The sequence below is a fragment of the Amborella trichopoda genome, chromosome 7 (assembly GCF_054954075.1).
Source record: "Amborella trichopoda isolate Santa Cruz 75 chromosome 7, AtrichopodaSantaCruz75HAP2 v2.0, whole genome shotgun sequence".
NCBI classification, from domain to species: Eukaryota; Viridiplantae; Streptophyta; class Magnoliopsida; order Amborellales; family Amborellaceae; genus Amborella; species Amborella trichopoda.
The window spans coordinates 41,950,500-41,967,401 of record NC_142342.1 but is presented as its reverse complement, the minus strand read 5'-3'; the positions used below and the strand labels follow the sequence as shown (position 1 = coordinate 41,967,401).

Here is a 16,902-nt window from a genome sequence, read left to right as displayed (position 1 = left end):
GCAGACACATTGTTTTCAAAATCTCAAAATTTCATCGGCCAATAATCTCAACCACTACTATCATGAATTTAAAAATAAAAATATAAAATATAAAAACTTGAAAGTTATAAATAGTTCAATTCTTTGTTTGGAGTTTGTAATATTCACACTTCATCTCTTCATATATCACCATATCTGCAATATTTGGATGCATTCTCAGTGATATGAGGGCGGGATTCAAATCCTAAATATAGATTCACGCATTAGCACATGCGTAATAGAAATACATGGACCCATGAGCTGGTACATAAGTTTCCTAATATAATACAACCCAGAATTCAATGAACTTTTCCTTGAACAAAACAAGTATGGGAGAATTTAATGGTTGCTACAACAGATCTGCTGCACCTTGATCACAATGTCTCTCCCATATAACAAGGAGAAAGCCCTAACTGTGTATTATATGTATCCATGCTGCTTAAAAGTTCATAGTGTTTTGCTTAAGTTACGAAGGGAAAGCCCCACCCATATGATAAAGCAGGCATAGCCAATATGTAAATCAAGAAGAGAAGAAAAAAAGCCAACTCCTCAAACCCAATCCCAACCCGAACCACATACATTTTCAAACACAAAAAAAAAAAAAAAAAAGAGAAGAAAAAATGCCCACCACTTTGGCTTATACACTTTTGAGTCATTTTTTTAACATTAACTTTGAACAAGAACGTTGAACTCAAGAAACATTAAACAGCCCCCCGCCCCCCCCCCCCCCCCCCCCCCTCTAAACCTAATCCTTGGCCACTTTTCTCTTCCCAATTGACACCTATTCCCAACAACACCCTAATTTTCTCCTAACAAAGACAAATCACATACCTTGTGTCGATACCTTAAATGCATTGCAAGCATTGTACAGGAGTGCCACTGCTGTTCGCAACCCCACGCAATAAAAGGCAAGCCGTTTCACTGATACAAGGTTCTTGCCTTTGCCATGTCCAGGGCACAAAGGCTGCAGCTAAGAGGTCCAAGACTCAAATCCCAACTCACCCAACTAAAAAGCAATAAATGTTGTATTAGACATAATTATATAAGCAAACTACCGAGTGCTTCCAGGGACAAAAAGGGAATCGAAAAGTTCCCCCCCACCCCGCAAACAAATTCAACCATGCTTTTCTAGAACTCTTTTGGTCAAAGTTGCCAACTCCATAGTCCATTACTTCGAAACAGCTTGAACATACCGCCTCTACTGTCCAATTTCTTCATGAGAAAAAAGAGATTGTCATTGTTATCCAGCATATTCATCCTCGTGTCAAATCGATGTTAATATCAGTGTTTCGAAGGTCCATTGATTGGGAGCCAGGCCACCCTGAAGGTGGATTTTGCATTGGGTTCTGACTCAATGGGCTTATCGAAGCTCCGGCTCCCATGCCTGAATCTTGACCAGATATTCCAGAACCTGGTGTGCCACCAGGCCTGCCTTGCCTGAGGGGTTCAGTGCTTGGGGACTTGGGTTGGGATTTCCGACCATATATGAAACTACCAACTATTACCTGAAAAAGAGAACAAGTAATAAAACCCTTATTCTATCCCGCATAAATGACTGTTCAGATTACGGAAAAAATAATATATTGCTACCATAAATATCTATCATTAGAGATGCGTAAGCAAGGTATTTGGTGTGCATTCTGAATCTGTATAAAACAAATTGCACGGAACAGCCCCATCCAAGAATGTAATTATCAAGATCAAGATGTATCTAAAAATCCCCAGGTAAATCCTGACCAAAATAATAAAGAGCCCTATGGGCACAAGATTTCATGCCCAAAATAACAGTTTAAAAAAGTATCCCAATTTGCCATCTTACATGCCTACAACTTGAATTCACTGAGAAACTACATATTCACCCAACTACTTAGTCAAAGTAAACCACAATCCACGGCCATTATAACCACATAAGACATCCCAATTTCAAAAGAATATCCCAGCCTTTATATAACGGCAAAAGCCCGCATATGTAAATTCATGACTTTCTAAATGTAATCTCTACTATACTCCAACTTTTCTTCAACCGAGCATGAAATTTTAAAACAAAACTTTAACGATCTTTATGTAACGACAATAGCCCATGCAAGTAAAGTTAAGCCTTTCTAATTCTATATTCTCTACTCTACCCCAATTTTGTTCATCAGCTTCCACAAAGCATGAATCATACAAAGTAATAAAACCTCATCAGTCATTACCATCTAATTCCAGTAAGCAAAAAATTTCTTTTATAAACAAAAATGGTTAAATTGGGCCAGCAAGCAGCTAATCCAATTTTAGATGCATTACGTTTAATGGGAAAAAGGAAAAAAAAAAAAAAAACGGAAAATCGGAACAATACCTGGACAGGGCTCGCAGCCAAAAGCAATCCAGCAACCCCACCACCGACGACTCGCCCATCAGGGCTAGCAAGGGACACACTCAACCCACCCGTTCGGTTACGGGACCCACCACTCTCTGTAAGCATATAGGATCCAGACAAGCATAGTATCTCGAAACGACCCTGTCACAACAAACCAAAAGAAACATTTATCTCTCCTCTCTGTCTCTCTCTCAGAATAAAGGAATAACAAGAGTCCAAACCTCATATGTCACAGTGCCTCTCTCTCTCTCTCTCTCTCTCAGCACAAAGAAATAACAAGAGTCCAAACCTCATACGTCACAGTGCCACCAGATGTCGAGGGCTGACGAAGCGTGACCGTAGACACAGCACCATTAGCTGAAAGGATACAAACAGCCCTGGGCCCCTGCTGTGAAAATGACATAATTTTTGATGCAATATCCTGCAGAGGCAGTAACAGACCCAATTAGAAAAGCTCCACTTATAAATGCTCACATGAAACAGATCATAGGAGAAGAAAAAATAAATTTTCAAATTAGTATAGCATGACTGCATTCCAAATACATGCCATAACCTATTACAATCTGTACTGGCTAAAGCACATACCTAAAGGGCGTTTTTTAGGCTGAAACTTTGCACGTACTTAATTCAAGAAATAAACAATTTCTAAATCTAACATGAAATGGATAGCCTACATTTACTGCATTCGAACAAATCACTTCTTAAGGTGCATTTTCAGAATTTTGTTCTCTTTAAAAACAATCTTCCGAGTGAAATAAGCATGTGTAAAAAATTTCAGATCCTAAAAACACCACTAACATGGTTTCTTAATAGCAGATTAGCAGTCTTCTTATATTAATATGAAATCTATTAAAATTTTTAAAAAAGGACGATCCAGAAAATGGACTCTTCCTAGGACTTGAAATCTTTTTTTCTTTACCTGACATATTGAGGTCGGGAAGATGAATTTGAGGGTCTTCCAGTGTTAAACAAATCTTTTCTGTCTCTCTGTCTCCCAAAAAAAAAAAAACAGAAACCAAACTCGATTCGCACAATTTTTCGAGGTCTAAATTTCATAACTGAAGGTTGAAATAGATTTTCAAGCCATCGTAGAAATTTTAGGCACCAAAATTACTCTTCCAGCAAGGTTTGGAAGTGTACCTTACTTTGATTTTCAAGGTGCACACCTTATATAAACCACTCCTACATATATATATATATATATATATATATATATATATATATATATATATATATATATATATGTAAAAAAAACTGAGATTAGCCTTCTAACTCATATGAACATATGAGCCTAACGGCCCAGATTGAATTTAGGCCGATCTGACGATCACGGATGTCCGGTAGTACTTCAACGTTATGTTTTTTCTACAAATCCAAATCACTTGAAATTTTAAGTGTGTGCTCTTCTTGTCAAGGTGCCCGAATAAAAATATAAAAAAATTTATTCACGAAAAATAAAATGACCCCAATACCCCCTGAAACTTTACGGGGCTATTTTAGTCAATTTCTTTCATGTAAAAGATTTTTTTGATATTTTTTGAAGATTCACCTAATTTTGATAAACACGAGTCAAAAATTTCAAGTGATTTGGATTTGTAAAAAAAAAAAAATCAAACACTACCGAACATTCGTGGTCGTCAGGTCAACCCAAATTCAATCTGGACTGTTGGGCTTATATATTCATATGAGCTTGTGGGCTAATCCCAGCTAGAGGATGCAGTTAGCATGCAGGCCAAGCCCGCACATGTAGAAATGCAGGCCCCTTATTAAATAAATTTTTTAGATTGATTTTTGGACTCCTAACTTTTTAGGATATGAAATCTCTAACATGAATATCATGAATATAAAAAAAAAAATTAAAAAACAAGAAATAATAACTCTATTAAGAAAACATTGTCTGTTATTTTAATTGCATTTAAATGGACCACACATATTTGCATCCATCTTTAAGATTGATGCTTTATTCTTCTGGATATATATATATATATATATATATATATATATATATATATATATATATATATATATATATATATATATATATATATATATATAAATGGACCACATATTTGCAACCCGCATATATATACATATATATGTAGAATCAGTATACAAAAAAAACATTTACTTTTCGTATAAGGAGGTCACAATCACTCTAGTCCCTCAGATTTCAAATCCAGTGGTTGAATGAATGTCATTCACTAAATGTTAAAAAATAAAAATAAAAATAAAATCTCGAACTTCGTAATACACGCCAAGCCATCCAATTTCACATCTAATCGCTAAGATTAATTGTGACATCCTTGTAACAAAAATAAATGGTCACATAGTACAAGGGAATGATTTCATGCAACAGTTGTATAGTAATATAATGAAACCGCACTTCAAGAAAACCATGTTTGTTGCATTTGTAAGACCCCAATAGTGGATTCCAAAAAAGAGAACTTGAATTTGCATCCAAGCTCTGGTTAAAATGAGTCCCCTCCAACAATGAATCTAGACCATCCATTTGGTGAATTTCAATATCTACACCTTTACAAACTGAAAACCATTATTTTCTTTTTCAACATTGTTCATCTAATGATAACAAAGCTATCTAAAAATTTTGAAAAGAAAAGAAATCTCTCTAAGGCCTAGATCTAAGCGTCTGAACAAAATGAACGGCTTATGTTAATTAGGCTAAAAAAATACATTCTAGGGTGTCTTCAAATTTTACTTTATTTGTGATTGTTCATTGGAAGGATAAGAGTGTATATTTAAAAATTGGGGTCAAACATATGGCAATAATATGGTTTTTGAAGATCATTTCATTATATTACTATATAACCGTAGTATGAAATCATTCCCCATATATATATATATATAGGGTGCGGTTTCTATAAGGTTGCAACCTTTAAACAATCCAACAAAGGCTCACCTCCAAATTTTATCATAACATGTAATTTTGGTGTAAAAAATTCTTAGGATTATTTAAAAATGTATTTTCATATCTAATTATAAAATTTTAAACTTCTAAAATGGTTAAAATCATGTAGATCCATAAACATGTGAGAATCTTGAAAATGGACGGTCTAGATAATGTGTTGCAAGATGCACTATTTTTAGCTCAATATCTTTTTTTTTATACATTCATACATCTCGATATCGAGATGATCAATTAAAGGGATTTCAGTATTAAAACAACATTTCCAATGGATTTTTGAAGTGCACATGTAATTCTACATTTTAAGGCCGCAATCTTATATAAACTTTTCCCATACGTATACATATATATATACATATATATATATATATATAGAGAGAGAGAGAGAGAGAGAAAGAGAGAGGGAGGAAAAATCCTCCCAACACCTATAGGCAAAAATAATTAGTGATTTTATCTATCCTCATCACTGTCCAAAGCTAATGGCATAGTCACGATTGTCCAGTAGTGTTTCAATTTTAATTTTTTTTTTTCTCCAAATCGGAATGATATTAAGTTTGGAGCATATGTACATCTTAGTGAGGTGCACCTAACAAAATCTAAAAAAAAAATTTGCGAAAAAATTGACAAAAATACCCATGAAACTACTCATGGGTATTTTGGTTGTACTATTTCAGATAAAATATTTTTTTGATATTTTTCATAGATTCGCCTATTTTTTATAAACACCCGCTTCAAATTTCATATCATTTTGATTTCTAGAAAAAAAAATGAAAAATGAAACACTACCGAACAATCGTGACCATGTAATGAACTTTGAACGGTGATGAAGGTAGCCAAAATCACTGTTCATTTACGCCTATAGGTATTTTGTAGTATCTTATATATATATATATATATATATATATATAAGATCAAAATAATATATATACATATATATATATATATAAGATCAAAATAATCTCAAATCTATTTCAAAATCTATTGAATAGTTGGAATATCAAATTCTGAATAAGTTATAGAAATATAAAATTATCAAATCCTAATAACTATTCAATTCAAATTAGAAATCTGATATTTCATTTCATATAGAAATTGAAAAATGAATAAATAGATTGAAAATAAAATTGAAAATCAATAGAAAAATAGAAATAGGATATTTATGTAGATAAATATATAAAGATAAATAAAAAAGCGACTAAAATAGTCGCACAGATCCAAGCACATTCTTGTGCTTGTGGAACTTAAAAAAGAGTTGTATTGTTAATATGGGGATTATATATATATATATATATATATATATATATATATATATATATATAGAAAGAGAGAGAGAGAGAGAGAGAGAGAGAGAGAGAGAGAGAGAGAGAGAGAGAGAGAGAGAGAGAGAGAGACATTGCAAATTCCACATGATACAAAACATCAAATCATATGTCAAGGCTAACAAACCAAATGGCCGTTTCTCATGACCAGCAACACAGATCAGCTGAGACAGGTACTCTCAAGCAAGCATTTAAGGAATGCAACCTCAGTTGTCACTAGCATACTGAGGCAACACCCCCAAAGCCAACTTTCTCCCAAACAAATTGAGGTAATACCCCAATTAACAAGCAACTTAACTAATTGTTTCTATTCATCATTAATGTTTATTTGGTCATTTCTAAAGCAAGATAGGACAGATAAAATATTTAAGTTGATCCATGTTTCAAATATTTAGTAATGTACGGATAAAGGATGGTCAACCATTCCTTGAAAACATGAAAATAAAAAATAAAGTTTGGGTATCATACTTTCACTACATTCTTTCAAGGTGTTTAATAGACAACAGAAAGGAGTTAATTGCTTCAAAAAAAAAAAAGACATCAGAAAGGCCTTCATCTACAGTGTGGAGCAATAATAGAACAATACCAGTGGATGACAGAGTTGACGAAGCATGCCAAAGAATACTCAAGAAGCAGTGACAAAACGTAAGAACAACAATACGCTCTCAAATCCACAGTAGGGTTGGAAAACACGATTTCCAAATTCAAACAATCCCATCACAAATGAGAATTACAAGAAAATGTGCAGCATTTCAAGGTACACTAAGGACCCCCTGGCTGATGATGCAATTATAAATCAAAAACAAAACAAAACGGGTCTTTTATTATATTGTATAATAGTCATGGGTCAAGGATGCTCAAAAACAGCTTGGCAGGTGAGGGAAACAAATAAGTAATATAGGAGCATGTCATTTGTGAAGGGGGTAATCGAGATCTATCTACTAGATTCATGGTGCAAAATGAAATACTTTGAATACAGACCAAGCTGAAATATTTGTTGGTGTTCGTTGCAATCAAAGATTAAAAATAAATTAGCAAACTAAATGTAAACAATTAGGAGTTTAGGACACCAACTTAAGGGCAAAGAGCCCTAGGCCAAGGAAGCCAAACTAGAGGCAATTCATAATGCATGCTGGTGTTCATAATGAGGTAATACCCCCAGATCAGAACTCAGAAGAGTTCCATAGTTCCATAAAATTCGGTCTGCTGCTCTGTTTCAGGCCAAGAGCAATATGAAACACTCTGGTCAATTATTTATGCTTTAAGATAGTTTATGCAAGTAAAAATAAACAAACAAACAAACACAAACACGCACGCACACATAGACCAGAAATAAAGAAAAGCAAACCGATGAAGTGTTTTTATGTATCTTTTTACGTCTATATCTTTTGGACATGCTGAACAGAAGGACAATAATTGGCCATAGGTAGAGAGTGTATCTCATAAACGAGGAGTTCAGCAACATTGAAGTAGCAATGTATTGAGGAAAAATTCAGTCAAGAATAAAGGCACCTACATTCAACCTTTAAAATGTGATGCGCAAAAAGTTGACAACCAGTCCTTAGGAGCCAAACGGAATAACAAACTTATAAATCAACTTGCAAAAGATAAAGACTCTTTTTCAATAATATAAAATAAGCTTTCATTAAAAACTTCTTGCTTCAGGAATCAAAATAAGAGTCATTTGAGAAAATAGGCATGCATGTGTTTTAAAAGTGCAGGACCTTTTACAAGTGGATTTGTTAACAACATCCAAAAAGTATAAAGCTTTCACAAAATTAGGCTTCCTGTAAATGTGACTTGGCACATGGATTAATCTGTTTCAAACATCCATATACAACTTTTGGGGGATCAATTCTTCCGTAAAATAATTTGGCATATAGATTCTTCTCAACCATGTACCCTTTTTTTCTCAATTCTTCAGTAAAATACGCATGTGTGTTTTAAAAGTGCAGGACCTTTTACAAGTGGATTTGTTAGTAACATCCAAAAAGTATAAAACATTCACAAAATTAGACTCCCTGTAAATGTGACTTGGCACATGGATTGATCTGTTTCAAACATCCATATATAACTTTTGGTGGTTCAATTCTCAGTAAAATAATTTGGCACATAGATTCTTCTCAACCATGTACCCTTTTTTCTCTATTTTCCACACATTACAATAAGGAAAAAGTTTATATAGAGCAGAGGCTCTAAACAATCAAATTAGAGCACACCTCAAAAATTTCACTAGAAGAGGTTCTTTTAATGCCCAAATATCTTCAAAGTCATCATCTCAACATCGAGATGCATGGACATGATAAAAAAAAAGGATTTCAAGTTTTGAAAATAGTGCATCTTGTAATGCATTTTTGGACCCTCAATTTTAAAGATTTTAAAGTTTTCATACATCTGCTCGATCTATACTATTTTTGAAGCTTTAAATTTTATAATTAGAGATAAAAATATATTATAAGGCCGTCATAAAGATTTCAAGTATTGAAACCACATTTCTCGACACAATTTGAAGGTGGGCTCTACTTTGATCGTTTAGAGCCTCGGCTCTATACAAACGGCAACCTTACAATAATATGGGTCTCCATAACTAAATGTTCTCAACAAGGCATCAAGAGTAGTTTACCATGGACAAAATTATAGCAATAAATGAAATAAAAATCTACAAATTGGACCAACGTATCTCTCCTAAGTACCTCAGGCAATCCATCCGGCCAAAAGTAGAATCATTCAATGTCCAAATAAACTCTCTTATTGCAGAAAAAAAATGCCAAATTAAACAAAGCATCCTTACATCATAACCTTCTGCAAGCAAACTGTTGCTCATCACAAGGTGATCCACAAGCAAAATTCCAGTAGTGATTATAAAATGCCAGTGTTGAGTACTTTTTGTTTTTTGAGAATGTTAATGGTCAGTGTTGAGTAATTTAATCAACAGAAGTATTTCAAATGTGAAAAACATACTTCTGCTAAACAAAAATGACCTATCACTATACAAATATTGATATAACATATATCCATCTCTCAAATAGCAGTTATCTTGTCTGATTCCAATTTGAATGCAAAAGTTCAGAAACAATCCTAAAAAAGTGTGAGCAGGCATACAGTACCTCTCCGATTGAGATTGTTATGATATGTGGAGTGAAAGCCATTCCAGCAGAGTTTGCAAGCCATTCCCCTAGTTTCAATGAATGAACACGCCATCAACATGAAATCAAAAGAAACTTCAACCCGCAAACAACTGAAATCTTTAACAGAATACCAGAATTTCTAGACCAATAGTTCCAATGAAACTTTAAATATACCTCTGGCACAGTCTTAAGTTTCTAAAAAGTCAAAATTGACTGCAAAAGAAGTACCTTTTGCCAATGCAATAATAAGGAGCCAGGATTGGAACTGAAAAAGAATCAGACAAATAACAACTATGAACTTGTGAATAGTATCTCGATTTGAGTGACCAAAGAGCGAGAAATACATAAAGAGAACAAAACACAACTTAGCAGTCAAGTGTAAACTAAAAAGAAACAAAAAAGTAGTCGAAAGGATGTAACTCATGGAAAAATATCCCCAAAAAAGGCCAGTGGCATTCATCTTGTGAGAAGTATAAAATGTCACCATTCAGCAGCATGTTTTACATAATACAGAGATTTGGTTAGGGCAATCCCTACCCCTTGCGCTGACCAACAGCAAACATTGCACAAAAAGCATTCTACTAAATACTCAAACCCTATCTCAAACATACTATCAATGAAGTGTTGTACCAGTTAACTAGGGGGCACTGAAAAAATGGAAGATGTCACTACAAGCAAACTTCCTATCAAAGAAGTGTTTTCTAGAAAGATCTGAAAAACTGGAAGATGTCACTACTAGCAAACTTCCTTCCAAGTGCAAATTCCTTCAAGCACATCCCCAACCCCTAGCACTGACCACCAGTAAACATCACGGAATTGCATTCTCAAAACCTATCTCATACATATTATGAACAAAGTCCTGCACCAGTTAACATAGCGTTATGGTATAGACAGGATCTGAAACAATCGGAAGATGTTGCTACAGACAAATTTTCAGGTGATAAATGTGCCTACATAAGTGCTCTGAGTGCATCTACTCTTAAGAAAATTCAAGTACATATTCTTCCTACTAGCGCATTTACATATACTACAGTAATTTGGCTTGGGCACTCGCGACCCCTAGCGCTGACTGCCAAAGAACATCACACAAAAAGCTGTCTACTGCATTTTCGAACCCTATCTCAAAGGATTAACAAAGAGTTGTAAACTTTAGGAAGGAGTTCAGAAGGAAATGCAAACCTTCACACTTGCAGTACAGAACCATTGACATGGTATCATCACAGGGGGTCATGATGCCTAAGCATGGAAATTTCTGAGGCAAATAAAACAGAGAGAAGGAATGCCATGAAGGATTGTGCCATGACTTTCCAATATGAATTAAATGTCATCGAGACACATATCCCAAATGACAATGGAACTCAATTTATAATCCATAATATCAGTTGGGATGAATCCATCAAGACAAGAAAGAAGGCATGCAGCAGTCATTGGTACTTAGTATTCATCTTCAATGATTAACAGAAAACAAAACCATCAAATTCAATATATTCTTTTTGAGTTAACCAAGATAGGACCCACCCACACCAGCATAGGAGAATGGCAAATGACAATCATTAGGAACATAGCCATTCAATGAGAAAATGACAAGGTTATCAACCATAGAAAAAATTTCCAACTAAGAAAAAGAAAAGACCCAGTCTTATTTCGAAATGGCCAAATCAATCACTACTGCTGTAATGCAAGTCTTCATCATAATCACAAACACATTAGAGATTCAGGGACCTCAGAAATAAGAACGAATGGATACAGAAAACAGCAATTATCATATTATGATGCCAAGTGTAGCTCTAGGCACATCAAGAGTGATCTCAGAGTTCATTGTGGTAAAGTTCCATCCATGCAACAGGAAGCCATATTTAAATCATAGAGAGCTATCTGCAACAAGATTTTTACACCAATAAATACCACTAGTGCAACAAATTCTTTGTAACTCTAGAAGCACAGTAACATAAAAACTAGCAAGCCATCAAACAAAAGTTAACAGTAAGAAAATCAACAAGAAAAACCAATCAAAAAGAAAGAAAAAATTCAGCAGGCATTATTGAACAAAGATCGAATAAAGGGGAAAAAAGGCATCAACACAATGCTAAACCAGCTTTCCATTTTCACATGGACCCTTAAACAGATTATAAAAATTGAGATAAAAAAGACTCGTTTATGCAACTGGAACTAATCCAAACACAAATATAATGATAATGATGGTGTGATAACAATATTAATAATAACAAAATCTTAAAAGATAATTCACATGCAGTCAAAACCTATAAAAAAAGCAGATGAATCCAACCAAAATCACGAATAAACGTACCCACAGAAAGAACCCATGAAGCCGGACCACAAAACATACAAAATGCTGAACAACCAACCATGACAATTTATAGTAATAAGGAGAGAGGAAGAAAGAAAGACAGAGAGAGATCTTACCAAGAGAAGCCAACTGCTGTTTCTTCCCAGAACCAGGTGGCCGCCCTCTACCCCGCTTCTGAAGCGGGCCAACAGGGCCAGGAGCGGAAGAGGATAATGGAGACAATGCCAATGCTACACTCCCATCTGGACCATACTTTCGAGGCCTCCCCCTCTTTCTTCTAACAGGTTCAACATTTGCCATACCAGTAGGCATACCCATATTCGAAGAAGAATCAATTGGTAAATTTGACCCACCTCCACTACTACTAATACCACCAGATTGCGCACTCAAATTTGGGTTAGTATTCGATATGGGCCTCACGCCTGCTTGCCCATGAATTCCACTTATCCCTCTGTGCATGTAATATGGAGAGGAACCTGATAACGCCATGGCTTCCCTCCCATCCATGCATTTATATTGCACCTCACAGTGAACTTTTTTTCCTCCTTCTGCTGATTAAGAAAGAAAGTGAACCTTCCTTCCTTGGTTAACAAGAACCAGAAATCGTTGTCTGATGCTAATTAATTTGATCTAAACTTGAAGGCCCGTAAAAGAAGGCTACCATGAAGAGACTGATGATGTTGCAGAATCTTTTTTCACTATGCTTTCACAGATCATAGCAGCTTCACTCCTATACATAAATCAAGAGTGTCCAGTTGTTTATGTTAAATGAAAATAACTTTCTAGAAACAAGAAGACAGACAGAAAATAAGGATGGTAAATGCTTCTCAGTATAACTTCCTTTTAAGGATACTTAACTAATGTTTAAAAGAAAATTAAATTTTCTTCTCTCACTAAAGAAACCCAAATCTCTAAATTTTCAAGCGCTCATTATTACTATTGCCAGAAAAAATCTCAGAACATAGATCCGAAAATCATGATTCAAGGGGGAAAATGCCAGGTTTGGTAACAAAACAAAACTTTTCTCTGTTATCTGAACCACAAAAAGTAAAAACTTTTGTAGAAAATTAAATGCTAGTAAGGAATTGCTAGTACCATAAGAACCCCCAAAAATTATGAATTCCTCAAAACTTAAAATCGTAGAAAAATATCACGTTGAAAAAGTTATTAGTTGCATGTCTCGATATTTGCAGTAAATACTAATCAAATGCCTGGATCCAAAATGAGAAACCCGAAATAATGGAAAATCAATAATTTCAGGGCACTTAAAAAAAGCAGGTACGGAAAGCTAAAATCCCAACAGTTTTTACCAAAAAGATGAAAATGTATCTTTATACGTTTGTCTTTCACACAATAAACCAAGGTAGGGACAATAAATTAGAAGGATTTCCCGTTCCATTAATATAAAAAAAAAAATTTGCAGAGATACTCTGAGAAGAACATGTAAATAGGGAGTGAAAGCAAGTTTCACAGAGAAAAATAGCAGAAAATCTCTTTTTTCTGATAAATTGCTTTAAAGTAAAACACAGGAAGCTCAAAATGTATCGCAAAATCATTATAGTGCTGATTTTATTACAGATTTATTGAAAAGATCGATGCCTGAAGCTCCATATATAGAAGAAAACAGGCTAGTCACATTACGGCATATAAAAAAATGATTTATTTCTTTTATGATATTCATTTAAAACACAAAACAAGCAGAACTTTTATCTCATTAAAATGGTTTATAACACACCAGAGATATCCTTTTTCAAAAGATATTCATTTAAAATACAAACAAATCAGCTAAAAGCCTAAAATATCAAGAGAACCTTAAAATAATACTTTACCTTTTTCCCAAAATGATGACATGTACAATTCTAATAAAAAAAACCCTACAAAAACAAAGCCAGGTTCTTTAACTTGTCTCACGCACTTGATGAATTTATCTCAATTTCTAGTCCCTTAAGGCACATTTTATAATGTCATTAACCAATATTATAAATATGGAGGAACCCTAAAGCATTTGCCGGTGTTATAATCCAAAAGGACTCAAAAGTGGATAACATTTTATATAATTTTCAGTTCTTCCCAAAAGAACATTGAATCGTACGGGCTCACGCGGTTTGATCAGAAACCCTAGGTTGAGTACAGAGGCGCCGGAAATCCCAATTTACTGCAAAAATATACGAAAATACCTCGAAAATCACCGGTACAATCGACAAAAGTTTCAGTAATTAAAACAAATTAAGAGCAAAGATCCTCGTCTTAGGAACAAGGAAACTCTGGTATTGGATGACGTCATGCGCTAAACCCTATATTTCAAAAGCTTCTTTGCTCAGTACGAACCCCTACCAGAAAATGAGAAAAATGCATAAAGGTCTAAAATTCACTTTTATTTCTAGAAATAACTGCCAAATCAATCTGTAACTGCTTTAACTTTCAAATTTTGAAACTGAAAGATTATTACCATAAATTTTAAAGAGAGAAGAAGCTCTAGCCCTCAGACTCCTAATTAACCACATTTAACCCCTAATTCACTATTTCAACTCAACAAAAGCCCATATAAACCTCAAAAACCGCCCTCTACACGATCTCAAAAAACCCGTAAAAACTCAGAAAAATGCAGAAGGCTGAAAAGAGAGCAACTCCAACGGTCGGAAATGGAGCTAATGAATTCAAAATTCTTGCAGGTTTTTTTACTTTTTACAGGGGAGGAAATTGATGGGAAAAAGGCATTGATTAGAGGCTTTTACCGGTGAATCGAGAAAAGACGGCCATTGAGTTGCAGACGGTACAGAGACTGATAATTAGGGTACAGAACCCTACAGTAAAGGTGCGCCGGTGCTGAGGTCCTTATCGCCATGCATTTTGGGGCAGAGCGCCCTGCAAATAGAGGACAGTACACAAACTCTCTCTCTAGTCCCTATCTCTATACACAAGAAGTGTCCTGATATCCTCTCTCTCTCTCTATCTCCTCCTATGCTCGGCTCTCTTCTCTTCTCTTACTCTGATTTTGTTTCTCTCTCTAAACTCTCCCTTTCTCTCTCTAAACTCTGCTTTTTTTCGACAGTGGGCTCGCTGTGTGGGAAACAGTGGTTTCGTGGATAAACACAAATACAAGTGGAAAAGAATGGGTTTTGAAATTGCTTTTGATAAGGTCGGCGTTTGCACTTGAAAATTTGTCAAATGACTATTTTATCCCTCCCTTTTCTGACATTTGCTGCATTTCAAAAAACAAATTTAGGAATTTGAGAAGGGTTTTAAATCGTGGAGGGATTCGAACTTCGGAAATTTTGTAAGGACCCGGTTTCAAGCCCACAAATGTGAGTCTTTTAATGAATCTATTTTTGAAATGGATTTTTAAAACGTAATTTTTAAGGACTCGTACTCTCTAGATCATGAATTTGAACAAATAAATAAATTTTAAAAATTAAAAACAGTAATTTTAATAAAAAAATATTTGATTGTTTTTAGATAGAACACCTACTTGCATCCATTTTTAAGATGGATGCTTTACATGCTTTACACTTTCTTTTAGGGAGCAAGTAGAAATGCGGTCCCAACTTGCATGGAACAATTTTTTATTTTTTTAAGGATGAGGTTTCTATGAGGTCTAGGTTTTATGAAAATAAAATAAAGCCTCACCTCAAATCTTTGTCCACAAAGTACTTTTGGTGACGAAAATATCTATGATGGCTCTAAAATCAATTTATAACATCCACACTAAAATTTGAAAATCAAACAAAAGTACAAATATTACATATATGTGACCATTTATTTTAAACGTAAAATAGACGATCTAGACAATTTATTACAAAATATGTTATTTTTAGAGCTTGAATTCTTATTTTTTTTCACAACCATAATGTACAATTTATTACAAAATATATTATTTTTAAACCATCCATTTTCAAAATTATTTAGTGTTTATGGATCTGTTTGATCTACACTATTTTTTAAAGCTTTAAAGTTCATAATTAGCAGTGGAACTAGATTTTTAGACCATTTAAGCAAGATTCAGAGGTGCATGTTGCTTTTATTTTTTGGGAAAGGTTTCTATGCTTCCCCTACAGCATAGAACTTCTATCCTCCCCCTACTATCCAGGCGTCCAATTTTGATCAAGAGAGTCACTCATCGTTTGATATTAGATCCGACGTCTCAAAGTATTTTATTTTTAGTTTTTTTTTATACAAATTGTATGAATATGAAAATTTGATACGTGTCATCTTCTCATTGGGGTGCACCTATAAAAATATTAAAAATAATTTTCAATAAAATACAATGACCAAAATACCTCTTGAAACTTTTAGGGGTATTTTGGTTATTTTTTTTATTGAAAATATTTTTTTTTATAATTTTCGCTACTGTGAGTTTAATAGAGGAATGGACATTCAAAATTTGGTGTTAAAATAGTTTATATATATATATATATATATATATATATATATTGTAGAGACGTGACATTGTGATTGGGGCAATCTTAACCCTCCATTCAGAATGGACGATTTGATAAGGGGGAATATATAACTTCTATACTGTAGGAAAAACATAAAAAGCTCGACCTTATTTTTTAAGGTAAATAAATTGCACCTATGACTATGCACCCACTTTATTCAAACTTTTACTCAAATGCCGTGGACGTCTCAAATAGTTTAAAATCACCTATCCGACTTGGGAATCATTTTGAAGTTGGATTGGATTGGGTAGTTCATTATTCTAGGCTAAAAAATATTGCATTTGCTTGGATTTCTTGGTATTTTTTAGGTCTTAAATATAGTTGGAATTGACTTAGAATCACCTAAACCAGATCCCAATCAAACCCAACCAGACCCTTGGTGAGCTAGAGTGGGTTATGACCCATGCC

General features: G+C 34.2%; 1 protein-coding gene across 10 annotated transcripts; it reads right to left on the bottom strand.

Annotated features, from left to right (window-relative positions):
- Positions 1 to 215: 215 nt before the first annotated feature.
- Positions 216 to 15,033, bottom strand: LOC18423041 (AT hook motif DNA-binding family protein). 10 transcript variants are annotated; one of them, XM_006827607.4, is made up of 6 exons: positions 14,791 to 15,033; positions 12,172 to 12,785; positions 9,727 to 9,794; positions 2,667 to 2,798; positions 2,357 to 2,518; positions 216 to 1,523 (listed from the first exon to the last, which is right to left on the bottom strand). In XM_006827607.4, exons 2-6 carry the CDS (start codon positions 12,560 to 12,562, stop codon positions 1,272 to 1,274), a joined length of 1,005 nt encoding a protein of 334 aa, XP_006827670.1. In that variant the 5' UTR covers positions 12,563 to 12,785; positions 14,791 to 15,033; the 3' UTR covers positions 216 to 1,271. The 10 variants fall into 10 exon arrangements, with proteins under 10 accessions (XP_006827670.1, XP_088727572.1, XP_088727573.1 ...); XM_088871446.1 differs by lacking the exon at positions 14,791 to 15,033 and adding an exon at positions 14,505 to 14,757; XM_088871447.1 differs by lacking the exon at positions 14,791 to 15,033 and adding an exon at positions 14,233 to 14,485.
- Positions 15,034 to 16,902: the final 1,869 nt, after the last annotated feature.